We start from the raw sequence: 21,946 nt of genomic DNA, 5'->3' as shown, positions 1-21,946 counted from the left end.
CTTGGGAGGGGCTGCTATTGGCACCCAGTGGGTAGAGACCAGGGATGCAGCTGAATACCCTGCAGCGCACAGGGAAGCACCACAGAATAACAGAATAACCCTGCCCCAAATATCAATAGCGCCAAGACCGAGAAGACTCGGTCTCCCGGCATTAAGGTTTGACTTTTTAAAAAGAACAAAGGAGGGAATTCTCTGGTGGTCCAGTGGCTAAGACTCTGCGCTCCCAATGCAGAGGGCCTGGTTTGATCCTTAGTGAGGGAACCAGATCCCACATGCTGTGTGCCACAAATAAGACCTGGCGCGGCCAAATAAATATTTTTTAAAAGAAAGGATAAAAGGTAGAAGATAGGTAGACATGGATGGATACATGGATGGATGGATGGATACGTAGGTGTATATATGGATGGATGGATGGATGGGTACATAGGTGTATATATGGATGGATGGATGGATGGGCACATAAGTGGATATATGGATGGATGGATGGATGGGTACATAGGTGGATATATGCATGGATGGATGGGCACATAAGTGGATATATGGATGGATGGGTGGATGGATGGATGGGTACGTAGGTGGATATATGAATGGATGGGTGGCTAGATAGAAAGTGCTGAGGTCTACAGAGTGCTTGTTAGGTGGCAGCCATTGTGCTTAGCAAAGGGTACCTAAATTAACCCTCACAGTCACCCTCTGAGGTAGACATTGTTACTATCTCCATTATACAGATGGGGAAAAAGGCCCAGAGAGGTTTGGCCATTTGCCAAGCCCGTGTGCTCAGTGGTATGGTGCTGGCCTTTGAACAGCAGCCTTCTGATTTTAGGGGCTGGTTCTTCCTCCCTCAGCTCACTCAGACCATTACGGCGCGCCACATTTTGCCCTTCGTGTCCTCTCGTGACCTTGTTCCCTCTGCATCTCTCCATCTGGACTCGGTGTGGGCCCTCCTGCCTCTCAGTTCCTCACTGGCCATCTTCTTCCCAGCTTTGTGCCCTCTGCCCACCCTCCTAATGGCAGCCGGAGAGATCTGCCTCAAACAACAAACCCGACCATGTCCTTCTGCTTTAAAACTTTAACCGTGCATGTGGTCACCTCAGCATTTTGTTAAAATGGCGCAGCACTTTGGGAGGTCTGGGCTGGGGCCCGAGACTCTGCGTGTATGACGAGCACTCAGAGTCCAGCCATGCTGGTCTGCAGACCACCCCTTGAGTAGCAAAGCTGTTGGAGAAATTACTCTCTGAACGTGGGAAACCTCGAAGAAGCAGCAGCCTGGTGCGTGATGGGAGGCTTAGAGGGATCAGGACTTCCTCTGTGATGAGCTACAGCCTGCGTGCACGCTCCGTCATGTCTGACTCTTTGTGACCCCCATTGGTCTGTAGCCCGCCAGGCTCCTTGTTCATGGGATTCTCCAGGCAAGAATACTGGAGTGGGTTGCCATTCCCTTCTCCAGGGGATCTTCCTGACCCAAGGATCCATCCTGCATCTCCTGTATTGGCAGGTGGATTCCTTACCCATTGAGCCACCTGGGAAGCCCATCAAACTATCAGCCCTGGGGCCAAATCTGCCCCTCCCCCGACTGTTTTTGTAAATAAAGTTTTATTGGAACACAGATTCCCCCATACATTTCCGTATTGTCCGGGGTTACTTGTGCACTACCTTGGCTGAGTTGAGCTCAGAAACTCAGAAACTATATGTGACAGAAACTATACGTCTACAACCGAAAATATCTACTTAGAGAAAAATGTGTCCACTGTCTACAGCATCTTCAAGGTGCTCCAGAAGGCTATCTACTGGGACTCCCAGCCATCTGAGGGGGGTTTACTCGAAGACTTAAAATCACAGACGCATACCTGCACATACACACATGTGCACACACACAGCCACACCTGCAGCTCTTAACAACAGCTCTCAGACTGCATCTCAGAGGACGTGGCTCTGGGCACACGGAGGTGATGGTGATGGATTAGAGCTTGAACTTGGTCCAGGAGCACTTTCAGTGCCCTAACCAGTCAGGGAGACAGGTCTTGAGTCCCCATTTGCTGGATAAGGAAATTGGGGCCCCCACAGCCCGGGGCTCTGAGTGAGGTATGAGTTCCACAGCTGGTTTGTGTTAGGGCTTGGATGGGACCCCAGTCTCCTGACTTCCTGCCCAGGACTCTTACCTCCAAGACACCCTGCAAGGAGGCCCCCATGGCTGAGAATCTGCCTGGAGCAGGGGCGGGGGGCGGAGGGGGGAAAGGGGTGGGGAGGAGAGTGGGGAGTTGGGAAGGTAGAGGGGTGTGGTGAACAAAACGCTCTTTGGTTCCTCAGGCAGGGCTGGGGGGTTGGGGGGTTGGGGTTTGGGGGACTGACCCACCTTCTACCTTGAGCCGACCCTCCCTGAGCCGCATTCTAGAAGCTGAGAAAGAGGACACTCCTCCTCCGCTGCACAGGCAACCCCTGCCTTGACCCCTTACACCCTAATAAGTGGGTTGATGGAAGTTGAGCCCTGGACTGGACATCTGAGGGGACTGAAGTCACCTGCAGAGATAAACTCTGAGGTTCCTATTGTCTGACATTAAACAACAACAACAATTATCCCAAAGGAAAAACCTCCTAAGGGACTGAACACTGCAGGATGGGAGCTGGGCGGAGGGTGGGCAGGAGGGACAGCCTCATGGCATGTGCCTGCACTGGACTAAGCATTTTATATACAGTATCTCATTTAATCTGCACGGTAACCTGGTGGGTGATTTGTTATTATTATTATGCGAACTTTATAGCATGATAATAAAAGCATGGGTTTCCCAGGTGACTCCATGGTAAAGAATCTGCCTGCCAAGCAGAAGATGGGGGTTCTGTCCCTGGGTTGGGAAGATCCCCTGGAGAAGGAAATGACAACCCACTACAGTATTCTGGGCTTCCCTGGTGGCTCAGTTGGTAAAGAATCCGCCTGCAATGTGGGAGACCTGGGTTCAATCCCTGGGTTGGGAAGATCTCCCAGAGAAGGGGACTGACTACCTACTCCAGCTTTCTGGCCTGGTCTCAAAGAGTCGGACACGACTGAGCAACTTTCACTTTCACTTCACGTTCACAGTATTCTTGCCTGGGAAATCCCATGGACAGAGGAGCCCTGTGGGTGTATAGTCCATGGGGTGGCAAGGTGTCGGACATGACTTAGCAACCAAACAACAACAACAACAAAAAGAACAAGTGTCCTGTACAATGTCTGGCCCCATAGACGGGGCTACTGAGTGAAGAGGCTCAGTGGACATCGAATACACGAATATATACGGCACAGATAGGGTAAGCGACCGGTTGAAGGGCACACAGTGGGGAAGAGCCGGAGCTGGTATTTGAACCTAGATCTGTGTGACTGCAGAGGGACTCAGTGAGCTGAAGGGACCTGCCTTCCTTGCCCCCTGTGCCTGGCACACGGGAGGCTTAGAACTACCCCTTTCTCAGTCTAGGGCCTGGGGACCCTCCTTCCCAACTGAATTCCAGCTTTGGGCCAAGGCTGCAGAGACTCCTCCCATGGGGTGAGCCCCTGGGCCAATCCCACAGCAGGCAGCCCTTCGCCCTGCCCCAGGAGATTTCCCCAGCTCAGGGACTGGGGAGAAAGGCAGACAGGGAAGGAGGGCGAGAGCTCTTTAGCTGGCCAAGGGAAGATGGAAGGAGGGGCACGATGGCTTTTCCCAGGGCGTGTTTGTGGGAGGAACACGCACACACAGGCACGGGCTTGCTTTGGGAAGAGCAGGACTTGGTGCCAAGGCTTTTCAAGTTACCACAAAGGAGTGTCACTGGCTTCGTGTGCCAGCAGTGAAGGGCTTTATATACTTGCTAAGGTTTCCAAGAGCTCCTTCTCCCAGGCCTGGCACAATGGCCTCACCTCCACTCTGTGGAGTGGCTGTGATCCCCATTTTACTAGAAAGGCTCAGAGAGCCTAGGACACTTGCCTAAGGTCACCCAGCTTGGATGTGCTGGGGCTGGGATTTGGAGAGATTCAGGTTGTCTGGTGCCAATGTCTCTGCTTTCTACTTAAGCAAACACTTCATGGTGTGCATTGGTCCATCCAGGGAGGAAGTGTTCATTAAGCATCTACTAATTAGTCGGTGGGCTTCCCAGGTGGCACAGTGGTAAAGAATCTGCCTACCAATGCAGGAGACTTGGGTTCTATCCCTGAGTCAGGGTACTTGGGTTCTATCCCTGAGATCCCCTGGAATAGGAAGTGCAACCCACTCCAGTATTCTTATCTGGAAAATTCCATGGGCAGAGGAGCCTGGCAGGCTGTAGTCCACAGGGTCGCAAATAGTTGGATGCCACTGAACGACTGAACAATTGGGCAATACATACAGCTTTTAGCAAAATGCCTGGCACCCTGTCAGCACTATTTTAAGTGTTAGGTGATATTATTACTATGTCCCGGGCACTGATTGGTTTAGGCAGTGGGAATTCAGCAGAGAGCAAAACAAAAATCCCTCCCCACATGGAGCTTACTCCCTGGTAGAGGATGATGGACAACATTAATGAATTGTTGTTCAGTTGCTCAGTCATGCCCGACTCTTTGCGACCCCATGGACTGCAGCACGCCAGGCTTCCCTGTCCTTCACTATCTCCCAGAGTTTGCTCAAACTCATGTGCATTGAATCGGTGATGCCATTCAACCATCTCATCCTCTGTTGCCCCCTTTTCCTCCCACCTTCAATCTTTCCCAGCATTAGGGTCTTTTCCAGTGAGTAGGCTCTTTGGATCAAGTGGCCAAAGAACTGGAGCTTCAGCTTCATTATCAGTCCTTCCAATAAATATTCAGGGTTGATTTCCTTTAGGATTGACTGGTTTGATCTCCTTGCTGTCCAAGGGATTCTCAAGAGTCTTCTCCAACACCAGAGTTCAAAAGAATCAATTCTTTGGCTCTTAGCCTTCTTTATGGTCCAACTCTCACATGACTCATGGTCTAAATACGTACATGACTACTGGGAAAACCACAGCTTTGACTATATGGACCTTTGTCGGCAAAGCGTTATTTCTGCTTTTTAATACGCTGTCTAGGTCTGTCATAGCTTTTCTTCCGAGGAGCAAGCATCTTTTAATTTCATGGCTGCAGTCACCATCCACAGTGATTTTGGAGCCCAAGAAAATAAACTTGGGTTAATAAAATAAAGACTGTTTCCATTGTTTCCCCATCTATTTGCCATGAAGTGATGGGACAGGATGCCATGATCTTTGTGTTTCGAATGTTGACTTTTAAGCCAGCTCTTTCACTCTCCTCTTTTACCCTCATCAAGAGGCTCTTTAATGAATAAAGCACAGTATGTCAGAAGGTATAACGACTATAGAGAAAAGAAAGCAGAATTTGAACAATTGGGAGTGCTGGCCGGTTTGGGGGTTGTAAGTTTAAAGGAAATGATCAGAGAGAGGTCTTCTGGGCATTTTAGCCATAACCAGAAGGGCATGAGGGCATGAGCCATGTGGAGATCTGGGGAAGGAGCGTCCCTGGCAGCGGGAACAGTCTATGCAAAGGCCCTGTGGTGGGAGCATGCTGGGTTAGATGTGGATTGTGAGATGCACCAGCTCCATGGGCAGGTGGTAGGTGAGTGGGTAATTGAATGCCTCAAACACCTCTATCTTCTTCCCCCTGCAAAGGGTGGTGAAGGTGTTCTAGATGCTCATTCTGTGTGTGTGTGTGTGCGCGCGTGCGTGCCCACATGCATATTACAGGCGCCTTGGGTCTGAGCGATTCTGAGCTGCAGAGCATGTACAGACTTGCCCGGCAAGGCTGCCTGTGCTCTGAGCTTCCTGCCTGCCTGGGCTGGGGTCTGGATTGCCTAGGTGACCACAGTGCGGGACAAGGGCACAGCTCTGGGCTGAGCACCAGGATTTCCAATTGCTGACATCAAATTTCCCCCAGAAACTTGAAAACCCTGTGATGAAGCAGCCTCCTTTCCCCCAGGCCCCTTGCTGGAAACCCAAGCCCATGGTGCTCAGGTCACCCACATGCACAGCTCCAAAAATATCTTCAAGGGATGAAATTACTCCAGTGACTCCACTTGGAGTTTTCCTGCCAAGATGGACAGTCTTGAGTTGCACATCCAAGTCCTCAATCCATCTCCTTCCCCTTGGGACTCTTTAGCATTTGCACATCTCTATCACCTGCATCAGTGTTTCGTGACTCTGGCTGCACCTGTAGGGAGTTCCTAAAACCTTTTGACACCCACTGCATCCCGGGCCAATGAAATCTGAACCTCTGGTGGAGGGGGCAGACAGCTGCAGTTTAAAAAACTGTCCAGATAATGCTAATGGGCAAACAAATGCAAGAATTAACACCCATTACAATTAGATAGCATTTTGTCTTTAATAGAATTTCTCCCTTAGAAAAGTTACTTTAAAAGGAAACCTTAGCTCTGATAGGATTATGGGGATTTTTTTCTCCTCTTTTGATCCTGGGGAAGAGAGGTAAGTTTATCATACGTCTTGGCTCCTGGCACATGTGTTTGTACAAAGCCCCTCATTTCCTTGTTTATACCCTTTTATCCCTAAACTTCAAGGTAACTCCTATTCTCTCATAGATGACCTTGCCCTCAGGGACTATTTGAATGAATGAATGAATATGACCTCTTTAAAGAATGTTGACCTGTTGATTTAAATATTGTTCAGTCTCTCAGTGGTGTTTGATTCTTTGCAGCCCCATGGACTGCAGCACACCAGGCTCCTCTGTTCTTCACTATCTCCCAAAGTTTGCTCAAATTCATGTCCATTGAGTCGGTGATGCAACCTAACCACTCCTCCTCTGCCACCCGTTTAAATGTGTTCTTATAAAAAATGTGGATTGCCATTGCTTGTGCATGGATCTTTACTTTTCTCAAAAGGGATTGTATCAAATAGCTCAATCTGTTTCCCAGTTTCCTCACCTTGCATCGTTCCTATGGATGTGAGGTTAATCCATCTATGGGCTGCCAAAATCCTCCACCTGCTCATTTACTGTTTTTTACATGTCTGTCTCTGGTCACAGGCAGCTGGGTGCTGCCAGCTCACTGAACCTCCTTGACACGTATGTTCCAGAATGGTCTTGGGCTCCTTCAGTGTATATAGTATAGACCAGGAGTGGACATGCTGGGATATGTGGATTACCCTCTTGGACTCCAAGTTCTTCTCCTTGGGGGACATCATGGAATTTGGGGTCTTGGGACCAGAGCTCAGTCTTGGCACCTTAGCTTCCTGCTAAGCCTGAAGGCCAAGGCTGTTCTGTCTCCAGCCCCTGCCTCTGGTCAGCCCACGTGGTCTCTGCCTCCTGTCCCTTGGGGGTCACATTCCTCAAACTTCTGGAAGCTGAGTCACTGCCTCCAGGGCTTTTGGAGGTGCACAGGTTGGCAGGACTGTGGTAGGCATCAGGGGCTGCCCCCAAGAAGGAGTGTGTGTGTATCTTTTTTCTCCCTTCCATTGAAGAGGACCCTGGCTGTGAGTGATGGAGGCTGGACAGGAGGTTTGGAGAAACATTTTCTCGGCAGAGTTTAGACCCGCCTGGGCAGATTTGCCTTGGGTGTGAGTCATCAGTGGGTTCTAGAACAGCCAATTCTGGAAAACCCCTTCTGTTCTGGAAAATCCACAGGCAGGCCTGTTCAAGAAATGCTAGGGGGTGGGGTGGGGTGGGAAGGGGTGGTGGCATGGGGAAAAAGCAAGAGTCGGTTCCAGCTGCCCCACCACGCCGCCAAAAGCCAGCCCCGAGGAGGAGACGGGGGGCAAGTAGCTTCATAGTGCCCCTCAGCACCCTCCTTCACCGTCACCCTTCCTGATTTTACCTGCCTGCCCCTCCCCCACCCCCGCCCCGCCACCTGGGCTGTTACTCACTTTACGTTTCATTCATGTGGTAAAATGTAATTATGTTATTCTATGGATGGAAAACCAACAGCGTTTGCCAGGAGTAGAGAGTAGCTCAGTCTCCCGGGTGGCACAAGTGGTAAAGAACCCGCCTGCCAATGCAGGAGACATGAGATGTGGGTTTTGATCCCTGGGCAGGAAGATCCCCTGGAAGAGGGCATGGCAACCCACTCCAGTGTTCTTGCCTGGAGAATGCCATAGACAGAGCCTAGCGGGCTACAGCCCATAGGGTCGCAAAGATTCTGACACACACACACACACACACACACACACACACACACGGACACACACACACACACACACACACACACACACACGGTAGAAAGATACATATAACGAAAGCAGAGCAGGCTTGTTAACATGTAACTGGAGCCTGTTGCCTGCAGAAGTCTCTGGATCCCCCAGCTGCTCTTTGCCAATCAAGGGAGATGAGCAAGTGTTGGGAGGCTGTGCCAGGACAGACTGGCCTCATGCCCCTGGAAGTGGTCCTCAGGTTTGAAAAACAATTAGTAAGCTTTAGTTTTCCCTGGGAGCTGCTGTCTTCCTGCCTCACTGCTGGGCTCACATGAGAGTTCCCAGAAAACTGAAATGTACTGGATGCCTCCTAGTGATGGCATCTCCCACCAATATCCTGCACACTAAAGGCATTCAAATTTGTGTTGTTAACGGGGAGAGAGGAACTTGAACTTCTGTGATGGCAAAGATGGTCACTTCCCAGGTGATGCTACTAGTGGTAAAGAACCCAGCTGCCAATGCAGGAAACGTAAGAGGATTGAACATGGGTTCAATCCTTGGATCAGGAAGACCCCCTGGAGGAGGGCATGACAACTCACTCCAATATTCTTGCCTGGAGAATCCCATGGACAGAGGAGCCTGGCGGGCTACAGTCCATAGGGTTGCAAAGAGTCAAACACGACTGAATCAACTTAGCACAGCACAAAGACGGTTGCAGTTGTAGTAAGGGCTTATGGGTGCTAAATGTGTGTGCGTGCTTAGTCACTTCAGTTGTGTCCAACTCTTTGCAACTCCATGCACTGCAGCCCACCAGACTCCTCTGTCCATGGGATTCTCCAGGCAAGAATACTGGAGTGGGTTGCCATGCCCTCCTCCAGGGGATCTTCCTGACCCAAGGATTGAACCCACATCTCCTGCATTGGCAGGCAGGTCCCTTACCACTAGCACCATCTGGGAAGCCCAGGTGCTTAATAAATCTTGCCTAAAGAAGTGGGCAAATAATCCACTAGAACAGGGGTCCCCAACCTCTGGGGGATCTAATGCTGGATGATCTGAGGTGGAACTGATGTAATAATAGTAGAAATAAAGTGCACAATAGATGTAATGCTCTTGAATCCTCCTGAAACCATACCCTGCCTCATTGGTCCATGGAAAGCCTGTCTTCCATGAAACTTTTCTCTGGTGCCAAAAGGTTGGGGACCGCTGTACTAGAATGTAACTCCTTGAAGATGGTGTTTTCTACCTGTTCTGTGCACTGCTGTGTCCACTACCTACAACAGTGCTTAGCACCCAATAGGTGCCTCATCCACAGTTAAGTCAAAGACTGAATCAGTGAATCCATAAATTAGTGAGTGAATGAAGAAATCAATGAGCATGTGAATGAATGTCCGCCCATTCGCTAGAGTCAAGGGATAGGCCCTTTCATCATCAAAGAAAATCTACAGAAAATAAATGCTGGAGAGGGTGTAGATAAAAGGGAACCCTTCTACACCATTGGTGGGAATGTAAATTGGTGCGGCCACTGTGGAAAAACAGTATGGAGGCTTTTCAAAAACCTAAAAATAGAGTTACCATATGATCCAACAATCCCATTCCTGGAGAAAACTCTAATTCAAAAAGATACATATACTCCAATGTTCATAGTGGCACTGTTCACAAAAGCCAAGACATGGAAACGACCTAAAGCGCCATGGGTAGATGAATGGGGAGAACACGTGGTATATAATGGAATGCTGCTGCTGCTAAGTCGCCTCGGTCGTGTCCAACTCTGTGCGACCCCATAGACGGCAGCCCACCAGGCCCCACAGTCCCTGGGGTTCTCTAGGCAAGAACACTGGAGTGGGTTGCCATTTCCTTCTCCAATGCATGAAAGTAAAAAGTGAAAGGGAAGTCAGCCGCTCAGTTGTGCCCAACTCTTAGCGACCCCATGGACTGCAGCCTACCAGGCTCCTCCGTCCATGGGATTTTCCAGGAAAGAGTGCTGGAGTGGGGTGAATGGAATGCTACTCAGCCATAAAAAACAATGAAAGAATGCCATTTGCAGCAACATGGGTGGATCTAGAGAAGATTATCACACTAAGTGAAGTAAATCAGAAAGAGAAAGATAAATACCCTATGATGGCCCTTATACATGGAATCTAAACTATGATACAAGTCAACTTATTTACAAAACTGACTCACAGACACAGAAAACAAACTTATGGTTACCAAAGGGGGAAGGGGGTGGGAGGGATAAATGAGGAGTTTGGGATGAGCAGATACAGGCTTCCCTGGTGGCGCAGACAGTAAAACATCTGCCTGCAATGCAGGAGACCAGGTTTGATCTCTGGGTCAGGAAGATCCCCTGGAGGAGGGAATGGCTACCCACTCCAGTATTCTTGCCTGGAGAATTCCGTGGACAGAGGAACCTGGTGGGCTATAGTCCATGGGGTCACAAAGAGTTGGACACCACTGAGCTACTAACACTTTCACTTTGGTGGTGTGAGTTGAGGGTCCACACACTTCTATGTATAAAATAAACAACAAGGATCTCCTATACAGCACAGGGAACTGTGTTCAGTATCCTGTAATGAGGCATAAGGGGGCTTCCCAGGTGGCTCAGTAGTAAAGAACCTGCCTGCCAAAACTCCTCCTGCTTGGCAGATGGATCCTTTACCACTGAGCCACCTGGGTTGGAAGGCCCAGTTTTCTTCTACAGTGTGTTCGGCATGCTCTCTGAGCTTTGCATACCTGCATATCCAAAGGGTAAGTTTCTGAGAAAAATCCCCTGGGCTTCTAAGGAGCTGTTCTCCCCGCTCAGTGGAGTGTTTACCTTCCCATGCTGGGCACGGAACATTCTTATGGGATAGCGTTTAACCAGCCTCTGGTTGGCATTGCTCTGGTCTGGGTGGCCCACTGAGGACCAGGTGAGGGGCCAGTCTCCCTCCTTGGGATTTGAAAGAGGCAGTGTAGCACCCCCTCCTACCCCACCCTCAGATAACTCTGCCTCTGTCTCAGCCCAAGTAGGAAAAGGGCATCCTTTTGTTCTCTTGAAACAGAGACGTGTTCTTTTTGTAGGCTTTTTTTTTTTTTTCCTTCCGTAACATAGGGCTTCCCAGGTGGCTCAATAGTAAAGAACCCACCTGCCATTGCAGGAGATACAGGAAACTTGGGTTTGATCCCTGGGTGGGGAAAATCCCCTGGAGGAAGGCATGGCAACCCATCCCAGTATTCTTGCCTGGAGAATCCATGGACAGAGGAACCTGGCAGGCTACTGCTCATAGGGTCACAAAGAGTTGGATGCGACTGAGTGACTAAGCCTCATGCAAATTCATTATTGACCAGGGCATGCTGAGTGGTTTTTCCAGAAACTAGTGCCTGTGGCTAGGGATTTTTATTTTGGCTGGCCAAAATTAATTCCTGTTATTTCACTAACACTCTGTGGGTTATTATATTCAGTAGTTTCCACTGTGTGTGTCCGCGCTAAGTCACTTCAGTCGTGTCCAACTCTTTACGACCCTATGGAATGTAGCCCACCAGGCTCCTCCGTCCATGGGATTTCCCAGGCAAGAGTACTGGAGTGGGCTGCCATGACCTCCTCCAGGGGATCTTATTGACCCAAGGACTGAATCTGTGTCTTTTGTGTCTCCTGCATTGGCAGGTGGGTTCGTTACCACTGTGCCACTTGAGAAGCCACACCTGTAAAGTCTTCTCCAGCACCATGAGTTTCATTTTCACTTTCCATTTCAGAATCCATCACTAAGATTTTTTGTCTTTTTTTTTTTTGGTCTAATATTCACATCATCTGAATCAGAATTATAATCTGAAGAACTGTCATCTTCTAAGATACTGGTATATGTGTTGCTCAGACAATCAGAAAAAGTATCTGCATAAAATTCAATGAAAAATACTTCTTTACTCAAAATTTTGTAATACATCACTTTTGAAAATTTTTGGTAATAAACTTGCATTTATAATATACATAGTTCAGTTCAGTCGCTCAGTCATGTCTGACTCTTTGCAACCCCATGAATCGCAGCACGCCAGGCCTCCCTGTCCATCACCAGCTCCCGGAGTTCACTCAGACTCACGTCCATCGAGTCAGTGATGCCATCCAGCCATCTCATCCTCTGTCGTCCCCTTCTCCTCCTGCCCCCAATCCCTCCCAGCATGAGAGTCTTTTCCAACGAGTCAACTCTTCGCATGAGGTAGCCAAAGTACTGGAGTTTCAGCTTTAGCATCATTCCTTCCAAAGAAATCCCAGGGCTGATCTCCTTCAGAATGGACTGGTTGCATCTCCTTGCAGTCCAAGGGACTCTCAAGAGTCTTCTTCAACATCACAGTTCAAAAGCAGGAATTCTTCGGCGTTCAGCTTTCTTCACAGTCCAATTCTCACATCCATACATGACCACTGGAAAAACTATAGCCTGACTAGACGGACCTTTGTTGGCAAAGTAATGTCTCTGCTTTTCAATATGCTATCTAGGTCGGTCATAACTTTTCTTCCAAGGAGTAAGCATCTTTTAATTTCATGGCTGCAGTCAGCATCTGCAGTGGTTTTGGAGCCCCCAAAAATAAAGTCTGACACTGTTTCCGCTGTTTCCCCATCTATTTCCTATGAAGTCATGGGACCAGATGCCATGATCTTCGTTTTCTGAATGTTGAGCTTTAAGCCAACTTTTTCACTCTCCTCTTTCACTTTCATCAAGAGGCTTTTTAGTTCCTCTTCACTTTCTGCCGTAAGGGTGGTGTCATCTGCATGTCTGAGGTTATTGATATTTCTCCCAGCAATCTTGATTCCAGCTTGTGCTTCTTCCAGCCCAGTGTTTCTCATGATGTACTCTGCATAGAAGTTAAATAATCAGGGTGACAATATACAGCCTTGACATACTCCTTTTCCTATTTGGAACCAGTCTGTTGTTCCATGTCCAGTTCTAACTGTTGCTTCCTGACCTGCATATAGGTTTCTCAATAAGGTTGGATCAAAAACCCCTGAGGGAGAAAAATGTGAATGATAATGACAGAAGTTGGATAATGAATCTTTGATCAACTTTAAGTTCTAACAACTTCACGCAGTGATGTTAATTGTATCACTGTCTAAAAACGTATTGATACATCTCCAGTCAATAACATTTGGGTGATAAAAGATATATTAATACGTCTCCAGTCAATAACGTGTTAAGGTAATAGGGAAGCCAGGACTTTACTTCTTTGGGAAAAAAAAATCTCTTTTAAGCAATTTCTTGTTGTCCATAAAATATGGGCCCAACCCAGGTAAAATAGTCATGTTATGATTTGTGAGTATTTCATCAGTTCAGTTCAGTTTAGTCGCTCAGTCACGTACGACTCTTTTCGACCCCATGGACTGCAGCACGCCAGGCTTCCTTGTCCATCAGCAACTCCAGGAGCTTGCTCAGATTCATGTCCAAAGAGTCGGTGATGCCATCCAACCATCTCATCCTCTGTCATTCCCTTCTCCTCCTGCCTTCAATCTTTCCCAGCATCAGGGTCTTTTCCAGTGAGTCAGTTCTTTGCATCAGGTGGCCAAAGTATTGGAGTTTCAGCTTCAGCATCAGTCCTTCCAATGAATATTCAGGACTGATTTCCTTTAGGATGGACTGGTTTAATCTCCTTGCAGTCCAAGGGACTCTCAGGAGTCTTCTCCAACACCACAGTTTAAAAGCATCAGTTGTTCGGCATCAGTTGTTTCTCTTTCTCATGTCAAAGAGAAAAACAATATGGTTACAAAGTCCCTAAAAGTGAGACAGGGTCTTAGACTTGCAGTCCCCACCGCATTCAGGAGCACTGGTATACTCACATGTAACAGTTCTCTGCATATTAAAATCTGTGACAGGACCATATACATTTCAGGGCACACTGGTCCAAAACTTCAGTGTGCATAAGGACCCTTGGGCAACTAACTAAAAATCTAGACTTCGAGGTCCCACCGTGATTCATTCGTTCATTCAATGGATGTTTATTGAGTTCCTACTATGAGTAGAGTTGCCATATTTAGCAAATAAGAATGCAGGATGTCCAGTTCAACTTGAATTTCAGATCAACAGCAAACAACTTTCTAGTGTAAGTATGTGTTATGCAATATTGAGACATATCAGTAAATCCCCTACATATGAACCTTCAAGTTGTGAACTTTCAAAGATGTGAACGTGCATTGCATTAACATCAGGAGTGAGTGAAATTGCAGCTTGCCTTCCTGGGTCAGGAAGATGCCCTGGAGGAGGAAATGGCAGCCCACTCCAGTATTCTTGCCTGGAAAATCCCATGGACAGAGAAGCTTGGTGGGCTACAGTCCAAACGGTCGAAAAGAATCAGACACGACTAAGCGACTATGCACACACTGTCTCCTATTACTGACGGTCCTTCGGCTCTACCATCTCCCACCTCCTCTGCTTCCTCGAGTCAGTAATTCTTCTTGCCTGTTCACTTGATGCCAGCCCCTGTATGGCAGCTGTAGTACTGTAGTACTGTAGTTTCAAGGTACTGTACTGTAAGAGTAAAAATGTTTTATTTTATTTTTTTATCTATTATTTGTGTGAAAAGTATTATAAACCTATTATAGTACAGTACTGTATCACCAACTGTGTTAATTGGGTATCTAGGCTAATCTTGTTGGATTTAGAAACAAATTGGACTTACTGTACTAAAAATGCTTTGTTGTTGATCTGAAATTCACATGTAACTGGGTGTGCGGTATTTTATCTGACAGCCCTCACTCTGCACTAAGCTCTGTGCCTGGCGATGGGTGGAGGGGATGCAGCAATGGATAAAGCAAAGCACCTGACCTCTTGGAGCTCACATGCTAGGGAGGGAGACAGACAAGCCCATAGATTAATCGAAGGAAGGGTGTTGAGGGACACTGTGGCAGGGTACCATTCCAGGCTTGTCCAGAACAGAGCACACGTCACCTCGTTATTTGTTGTTGCCGAGTTGCTGAGTCGTGTCCAACTCCTTTGCGACCCCAGGGACTATAGCCCGCGAGGCTCCTCTGTCCAGGGGATTTCCCAGTCAAGAATACTGGAGTGGGTTGACATTACCTCCCCATTGGGCCCTGACAAGTCTGGGAAGGGTGTCAGCGCAGTCCACCTCTAAAGAACCTTCTCTCAGGTGAGGGGCACCATGAAAATTAGAACTGCTCATACATAGATCTAGAGCTGCCGGAGATGACAGGGAAGAGAACGGACGTTTTATACATGGTGGCGTGTCATACCTTTAGTACACTCAGTTCTGGGGGGGCACTTATGGTTGGTTAAGTGCAAGTTCTTCCCTGGTGGCTCAGTTGATAAAGTTGGCCTGTGATGCAGGAGACCTGGGTTCGATCCCTGGGTTGGGAAGATTCCCCTGGAGGAGGGCATGGCAACCCCCTTTAGTATTCTTGCCTGGAGAATCCCCATGGACAGAGGAGCCTGGCGGGTTGCGATCTACGGGGTGGCAAAGAGTCAGGCACGACCGAGCGACTAAGCACACAAATGCAAGTTCAGGTTCCTTCTGATACCGCAAATGTTCCCCGCAGACGCTGCAGGAGATCTTCCAGACGGAGAACACCATCATGCTGCTGGAAAGGTCCATCATGGCCAAGGAGTGCCCGCTGAAGGTGGCACAGACGAGGCTGGAGTGCCGGACCCGGCGCCCCAACGTGGAGCTGTGCAGGGACAGCCCCCAGTTCAAGTGAGTCGCGGGGTGGGGGTCAGGGGCCGGCAGGGGAGGGGCAGGTCTCAGGAACTGGGAAATGGACCCTCCACCCATCAGGAGACCGGGGTCTACGACTCCACAGCGCACTGGGGGCCTGGGGCTCTGAGGATGCCCTTGGCAGTCTCCCCACCAATGGAGGCCACCCCTTTGCGCTGCCGCCTTCTCATCTAAATGAGGACGGTTTTGTAGGCCTGTTCTGCTGCGGGAACTCTCCAAGCCCATGAGAAGCTGCCGCCCAGCCTGGAGGCGTGGTCCTTGCCCTTTGATCGCTCCAACCGCCCCCCACCCCGCCCCTCCGCGCCCCCAATCCCCGCCCCGTCTCTCCAGGCTCCTGTGAAAGAGATGCCCAGCCCACACCTCACCCATCCTCCAGCGCCCTTTCTGTGAAATTCTCACCTGCAAGCCCTTGCTGCTAAGTCACTTCAGTCGTGTCCGACTCTGTGCGACCTCATAGACGGCAGCCCACCAGCCTCCCCCGTCCCTGGGATTCTCCAGGCAAGAACACTGGAGTGGGTTGCCATTTCCTTCTCCAATGCATGAAGGTGAAAAGTGAAAGTGAAGTCACTCAGTCCTGTCCGGCTCTTCGCGACCCCATGGATTGCAGCCTACCAGGCTCCTCCGTCCATGGGATTTTTCAGGCAAGAGTACTGGAGTGGGGTGCCATCGCCTTGGAACAGCCCAATCCTGCCCGTCCCACTTAGCTAAGGAGGACCTGCTTCTTTTGACGGGAGAGTGGCACAAAGCTCACTGCAGGCCCAGAAACAGGGTTTTTGGAGTCTAGGGGTGGGGGTTTGAGATGGCACGATGATCAGGCAAGGAAGGAAATGGCCACTGGACTTGGGGAGTGTTTTTCCTGTGACCTGCTGTGTGACTTGGGGCTGGTCGCTTGACTGCTCTGTCCCCTCCAAGCTCAGGACACTGTCTTCATTCTCTGTGGCCATGTGACAGGCTTCCCCCACAACTCAGTGGCTCGTCTTCCTTCTGAGCTGAGATAATGAGGCAAACAGAGCTGGAGGAGAAAGAGGAGGAAGAAAAATATTCAGAGAGAAAATGCTGAGTGGTGCCGTGCGCTGAGGTTTCTACAGCCTTGGTCACTGCCTGGGAATAAAATTCAGGTTCTTATTTGCACAAACTGCATATCAAGTGGTCAGAAGCTATGTGTGGCTGGAGGCGTGCAATGGACCATCTCCATCGCTGCTGAAAATTCTGCTGGACAGTGCTGGCTGAGAGAGCCCTAAGGAAAGAAGGGTCTCCAGGCTGCTGCTGTCACCTCTCTCTAGCTCAGGCTTGTCACTGGGAAGCACCCTGATATCAACCTGGGTCCTCCCAGCAGCGTGTCCTCCAGTTCTGAGCACTGTCTCTCCCCCAACCTCCAGGTGGGTCCCAGCCCCACAACCAACCCACCATCACAGCTCACCAGGTGTATTCATGACCCAAGGCTGCTGTGACAAATGACCACAAGCTGGGTGGCTTAAAACAATAGGATTTCTCCTCTGAAACTTGCAAAGGCCAAACCTCTGAAATCAGAGTATCGGCAGGGTTGATTCTCTCTGGGGGTTCTGAGAGTGCATCTTCACCCGGCCCCTCTCCTGGCTCCTGGTGGTGGCTGGCAGCCCTTGGCTTGTAGCTGCATCATTGCATCTGCCTCCATCTTCACATGGCCTTCCTCCCTGTGTGTGTCTGTGTTTCAAATCTCCCACTCCTTTCTCTTATAAGGAGATCAGTCATTGGATTTAGGGTCCATCCTTGGTGGCTTAGACAGTAAATAATCTGCCTGTAATGGGGGAGATCCGGGTTTGATCTCTGGGCCGGGAAGATCCCCTGGAGGAGGGCAGGTAAATCCATTCCAGTATTCTGGGAGAATCCCATGGACAGAGGAGCCTGGCAGGCTACAGTCCATGGGTTCACACAGAGTCAGACAGGACTGACTGACTGAGCACAGCACACTTAATGGAGGATAATTTCATCTCAAGATGCTTAACTGAATTCCATCCACAAAAATCCTTCTTCCAAAAAGCATCACATCACAGGTACTGGGGTTCAGACGTGGTGTCTGGTATCTTTCACTCAGCTTCATGTCTTCAAGGTCCATCCATGTTGTGGTACATATCAGCACTTCATTCCTTTTCATTCAGTTCAGTTCAGTTCGGTTCAGTCACTCAGTCATGCCCAGCTCTTTGCGACCCCATGAACTGCACCATGCCAGGCTTCCCTGTCCATCACCAGCTCCCGGAGCTTGCTCAAACTCACGTCCATCAAGTCAGTGATGCCCTCCAACCATCTTGTCCTCTGTTGTCCCCTTCTTCTCCTGCCTTCAATCTTCCCAGCATCAGAGTCTTTTCCAATAAGTCTGTTCTTTGCATTCCTTTTCATTACATCTGAATAATATCCTCATGTGGGGACAGAGCATATTTTGTGCATCCATTCATCTTTCGATGGACATTTGGGTTGTTTTGACCTTTTGACTCTTGTTATTTGTGCCGCGGGCTTCCCTGATGGCTCAGACGGTAAAGGATTTGCCTGAAATGCAGGAGACTGGATTCAATCCCTGGGTAGGGAAGATACCCTGAAGAAGGGAATAGCTACCTACACCAGTATTCTTGCCTGGAGAATTCCATGGACAGAGGAGCCTGGCCGGCTATAGTCCATGCAGTTGCAAGAGTCAGACACAACTGAGGAGCTAACACTTTCACTGGCTTTTCATTCGCGCCACACGAGTATTTGTGTAAGGATTTGAGTGTCTGTTTATACTTCCCTGGTAGCTTAGCTGGTAAAGAATCTGCCTGCTGTTCAGGAGACCCTGGTTTGATTCCTGGGTTGGGGAGATCCTCTGGAGAAGGGATAGGCTACCCACTTCTGTATTCTTGGGTTTCTCTGGTGGCTCAGCTGGTAAAGAATCCGCCTGCAATGTGGGAGACCTGGGTTGGAAGATCCCCTGGAGAAGGGAAAGGCTACCCACTCTAGTATTCTGGCCTGGAGAACTCCATGAACTGTATAGTCCATGGGGTTGCCAAGAGTCGGACATGACTGAGCGGCTTGCACTTCACTTCACTTTTGGTTCTTGTGGGTCCTGTCTTGAGTCTGTGCTTAAGTGAGGAAACACCGGCTTGTTTTCCTGAACACCCCGTCTGTGTCTCGCTTTGTGCTCACCATCCTCAGCAACTCTACAGGGTGTTCACCCACCTGCCTGCCCACCTCTGTCTTTCCTGCTGGCTGAGCCCCACCCACCTGGTTCTCTGAGTTCCCCAGCGCCTGGCACATGGGAAAGGCACATATGGCCTCCGGCTGGCCGAACCCACCTTCCCCTCTGCTCTCTCCCCAGGCTGGTGAACGAGGTGTTCACCATCGACGACACCCTGCAGACCCTCAAGCTGAGGCTGCGGGAGACCCGGGACACGATGCAGCTGTTGGTCATGACCAAGTGCCGGCTGGAGCACGAACTGGCCATCAAGGCCAACACCCTGTGCATTGACAAGGAGAAGTGCATGGCGATGAGGAAGACCTTCCCCAGCACCCCGTGCATGGGCATCTGCCCTTGAGCCTGCCCCTCCCTCCACCCCCACCCCGCCCCGCTCCACGCACGCTCCTTACATAACACAGAATTTGCAAAGGCAGAAAAACAAAAATAAAAGAAAGTGTCATTTTTCTCCCTTTCCTCCTATCATGAAAAAAAAAAAATAATATGTATATATATATGTAAAGAGCCAAAATAAATGTGCCCAAACCAGAGATCTGGGAGCTTGTTCCTTGCTGCGGAACCGGCCTCTCGATGGATCCCAGGGTGGAGACATGCTGTTACCCGTCGGGGACCGAATGTTGTGAGGTTGTCAGCCTCCCCAGGAACGGAAGAGGCCGCATTTTTAAAAACCTGTTTGTCTGTTAAGGAGCACAGCATAGACCATGGTGTCCAAAGACTGGACATCGGAGCTAGGAGTCCTGAGGCCAGCTGTGACTTAGGAGCCGAGGGGCCTTGTACAAGTTCCCAGACTGAGCTTGTTTCTATAAAACAAGGTTGGTCCAAGGTGGAGGTGACTGTCAGCCATGTGGGGCAGTGCAAAAGAAATTAGGAACTGGAGCCAGAAGTCCTGGGTTTGAATCCTGCCCTTAATAGACAAATTTACTTATTTATTTACTTTTATTTTGTAATAGAGTATTGTTACAGTATAATTGACTTCCCTGGTGGCTCAGATGGTAAAGCATCTGCCTACAATGCAGGAAGCCTGGATTCAATCCCTGGGTTGGGAAGATCTCCTGGAGAAGGAAATGGCAGCCCACTCCAGTACTCTTGCCTGGAAAATCCCATGGAGGGAGCAGCCTGGTAGGCTACAGTCCATGGGGTCTCAAAGAGTCAGACACGACTGAGCGACTTCACTTTCACCGTATAATTATCTATAATCCATTACATTATTGTTATAGAGTATTGTTGTTGTTGGGGGCTCCCCTGGTGGCTCAGATGGTAAAGAATCTACGTGCAGTGCAGGAGATCTGGGTTCAAGCCCTGGGTCAGGAAGATCCCCTGGAGAAGGGAATGGCAACCCACTCCAGTATTCTTGCCTGGAGAATTCCCTGGACAGAGGAAGATGGGCTACAGTCCATGGAGTTGCAAAGTCACTAAGTTGTGTCTGACTCTTTGAGACCCCGTGGACTGTAGCCCACCAGGCTCCCCTGTCCATGGGACTTCCCAGGCAAGATTACTGGAATGGGTTGTCATTTCCTTCTCCAGGGATCGAACCCGGGTCTCCTGCTTGGCAGGCAGATTCTTTACCACTGAGCCAACTAACTATACTTCAAGTCAAAAAAAAAAGTGCAGAATAAGATGGCATTGAAACTGCTGGTTTCTTATTTGTTTATATTTAATCATCTACAGTGAACATGTGTTCCTCTTTAATCAGGAGGAAATGCTTTTTTAAATAGACTTTTAAATTGTGCAATATGTTTAGGTTCTTAGAAAAGTCGCAAAGACAAGGTGGAGAATTTCCATGTACCCTTCACCCATCGCCCTCTAATAACTGTTGGAACTGTTTGTTATGGTTCATTTGTTAAAACTAAGAAGTAACATTAGTGTATTACTATTAACTAAACTCCAGAATTTGTTTTTCCTGTTTGCCTTTATCTGTTCTAAGATCCAATCCAGGGTATATTACACTGTACTTCGTTATCAGCTCTCTTCTGTTGATGGCCGTATCTCCATCTTTCCTTGTTTTCCATGATCTTGACAGTTTTGAAGAGTCCTTCTATTTGTTGGTATTTGAAGGTATTTGTTAAATGTCCCTGAACGTGGGTTTGTCTGATGCTTTTCTTGTGATTAGTATGGGGTTACAGATTTGGCAGGGAAGACCAGGGATGCAGTGTCTTTCTCATTCCTTCCTGTGAAGGCATTCATGATGTCTGCGTGACATCCCTGTAGAGGTTAAACTGGTCATGCGGTTAAGGGGGCATCTGCCAAACTTCTCCTCTATGCCCGTTACTGCTCATCCCTTTCCATACTCCACTCTTTAAAAGTGTGTCGTTAAGTCCAGCTTACACCCAAGGTGGGGTGGGATTAAGCTCCATCTCTGGGAGATGTATGTATGTACATGTATTATTTGTAATATATGTATGTACATGTATTATTTGTAATTCTTCTCTAAGAAAAGTATCTTCACTGTTATTTATTCTATCATTTATTTATGTCAATATTACTCATGGATATATATTTTACACTCTGGGCTATAATCCAATACTACATTATTTATTGTGTTGCTCAAATTGTTCCAGCTTTGAGCATTGGGAGTTCTTTGGGTTGGATCCTACATCCTGTGGTTCCTATGTCCCTTTGACAGCCCCCGTCCTGTTGTTTTTTGAGCACTTCCTTACTTCCTGGCCCTATAAGATGCTCCAGGCTCATTTCAAATTTTTCTGCTCCAGTCCCGGAATCAGCCATTTCTCCAAGGAACCCTGTTTCCTTTTACTGGAGAACGGTATTTAGAAACCCAAAGTCTGGGGTGCTCGGTGCGCTATTAGGATTTTTTTTTCAATTTTTCTTACTATGATAAAATCCATGTGATGTAAAATTTATCTTAACCTAAAAATAACCTAAAAGTAGTTGTACAATTCATTGGTAACAAATAACATTCATAATACTGTGTGGAAAATTCTTAAAGAGATGGGAATACCAGACCACGTGACCTGC

The 21,946-nt window shown here is 48.7% G+C and overlaps 1 protein-coding gene across 1 annotated transcript in view; it reads left to right on the top strand.

Annotated features, from left to right (window-relative positions):
- The window catches only part of TEKT5 (tektin 5), a 49,588-nt gene extending 30,085 nt beyond the window's left edge, over window positions 1-19,503 (top strand). Inside the window, exons 6-7 of the mRNA XM_070779657.1 lie at window positions 15,596-15,750; window positions 19,097-19,503. Coding sequence (XP_070635758.1) covers window positions 15,596-15,750; window positions 19,097-19,313 — 372 coding nt within the window. The 3' untranslated portion in view covers window positions 19,314-19,503. The remainder of the gene's footprint in view (window positions 1-15,595; window positions 15,751-19,096) is intronic.
- The last annotated feature ends 2,443 nt before the right edge of the window (window positions 19,504-21,946 follow it).

This window comes from Bos indicus, chromosome 25, assembly GCF_029378745.1.
Source record: "Bos indicus isolate NIAB-ARS_2022 breed Sahiwal x Tharparkar chromosome 25, NIAB-ARS_B.indTharparkar_mat_pri_1.0, whole genome shotgun sequence".
Lineage (NCBI taxonomy): Eukaryota > Metazoa > Chordata > Mammalia > Artiodactyla > Bovidae > Bos > Bos indicus.
Note: the sequence above shows the minus strand (reverse complement) of the source record. Positions and strands in the feature narration are given on the sequence as shown.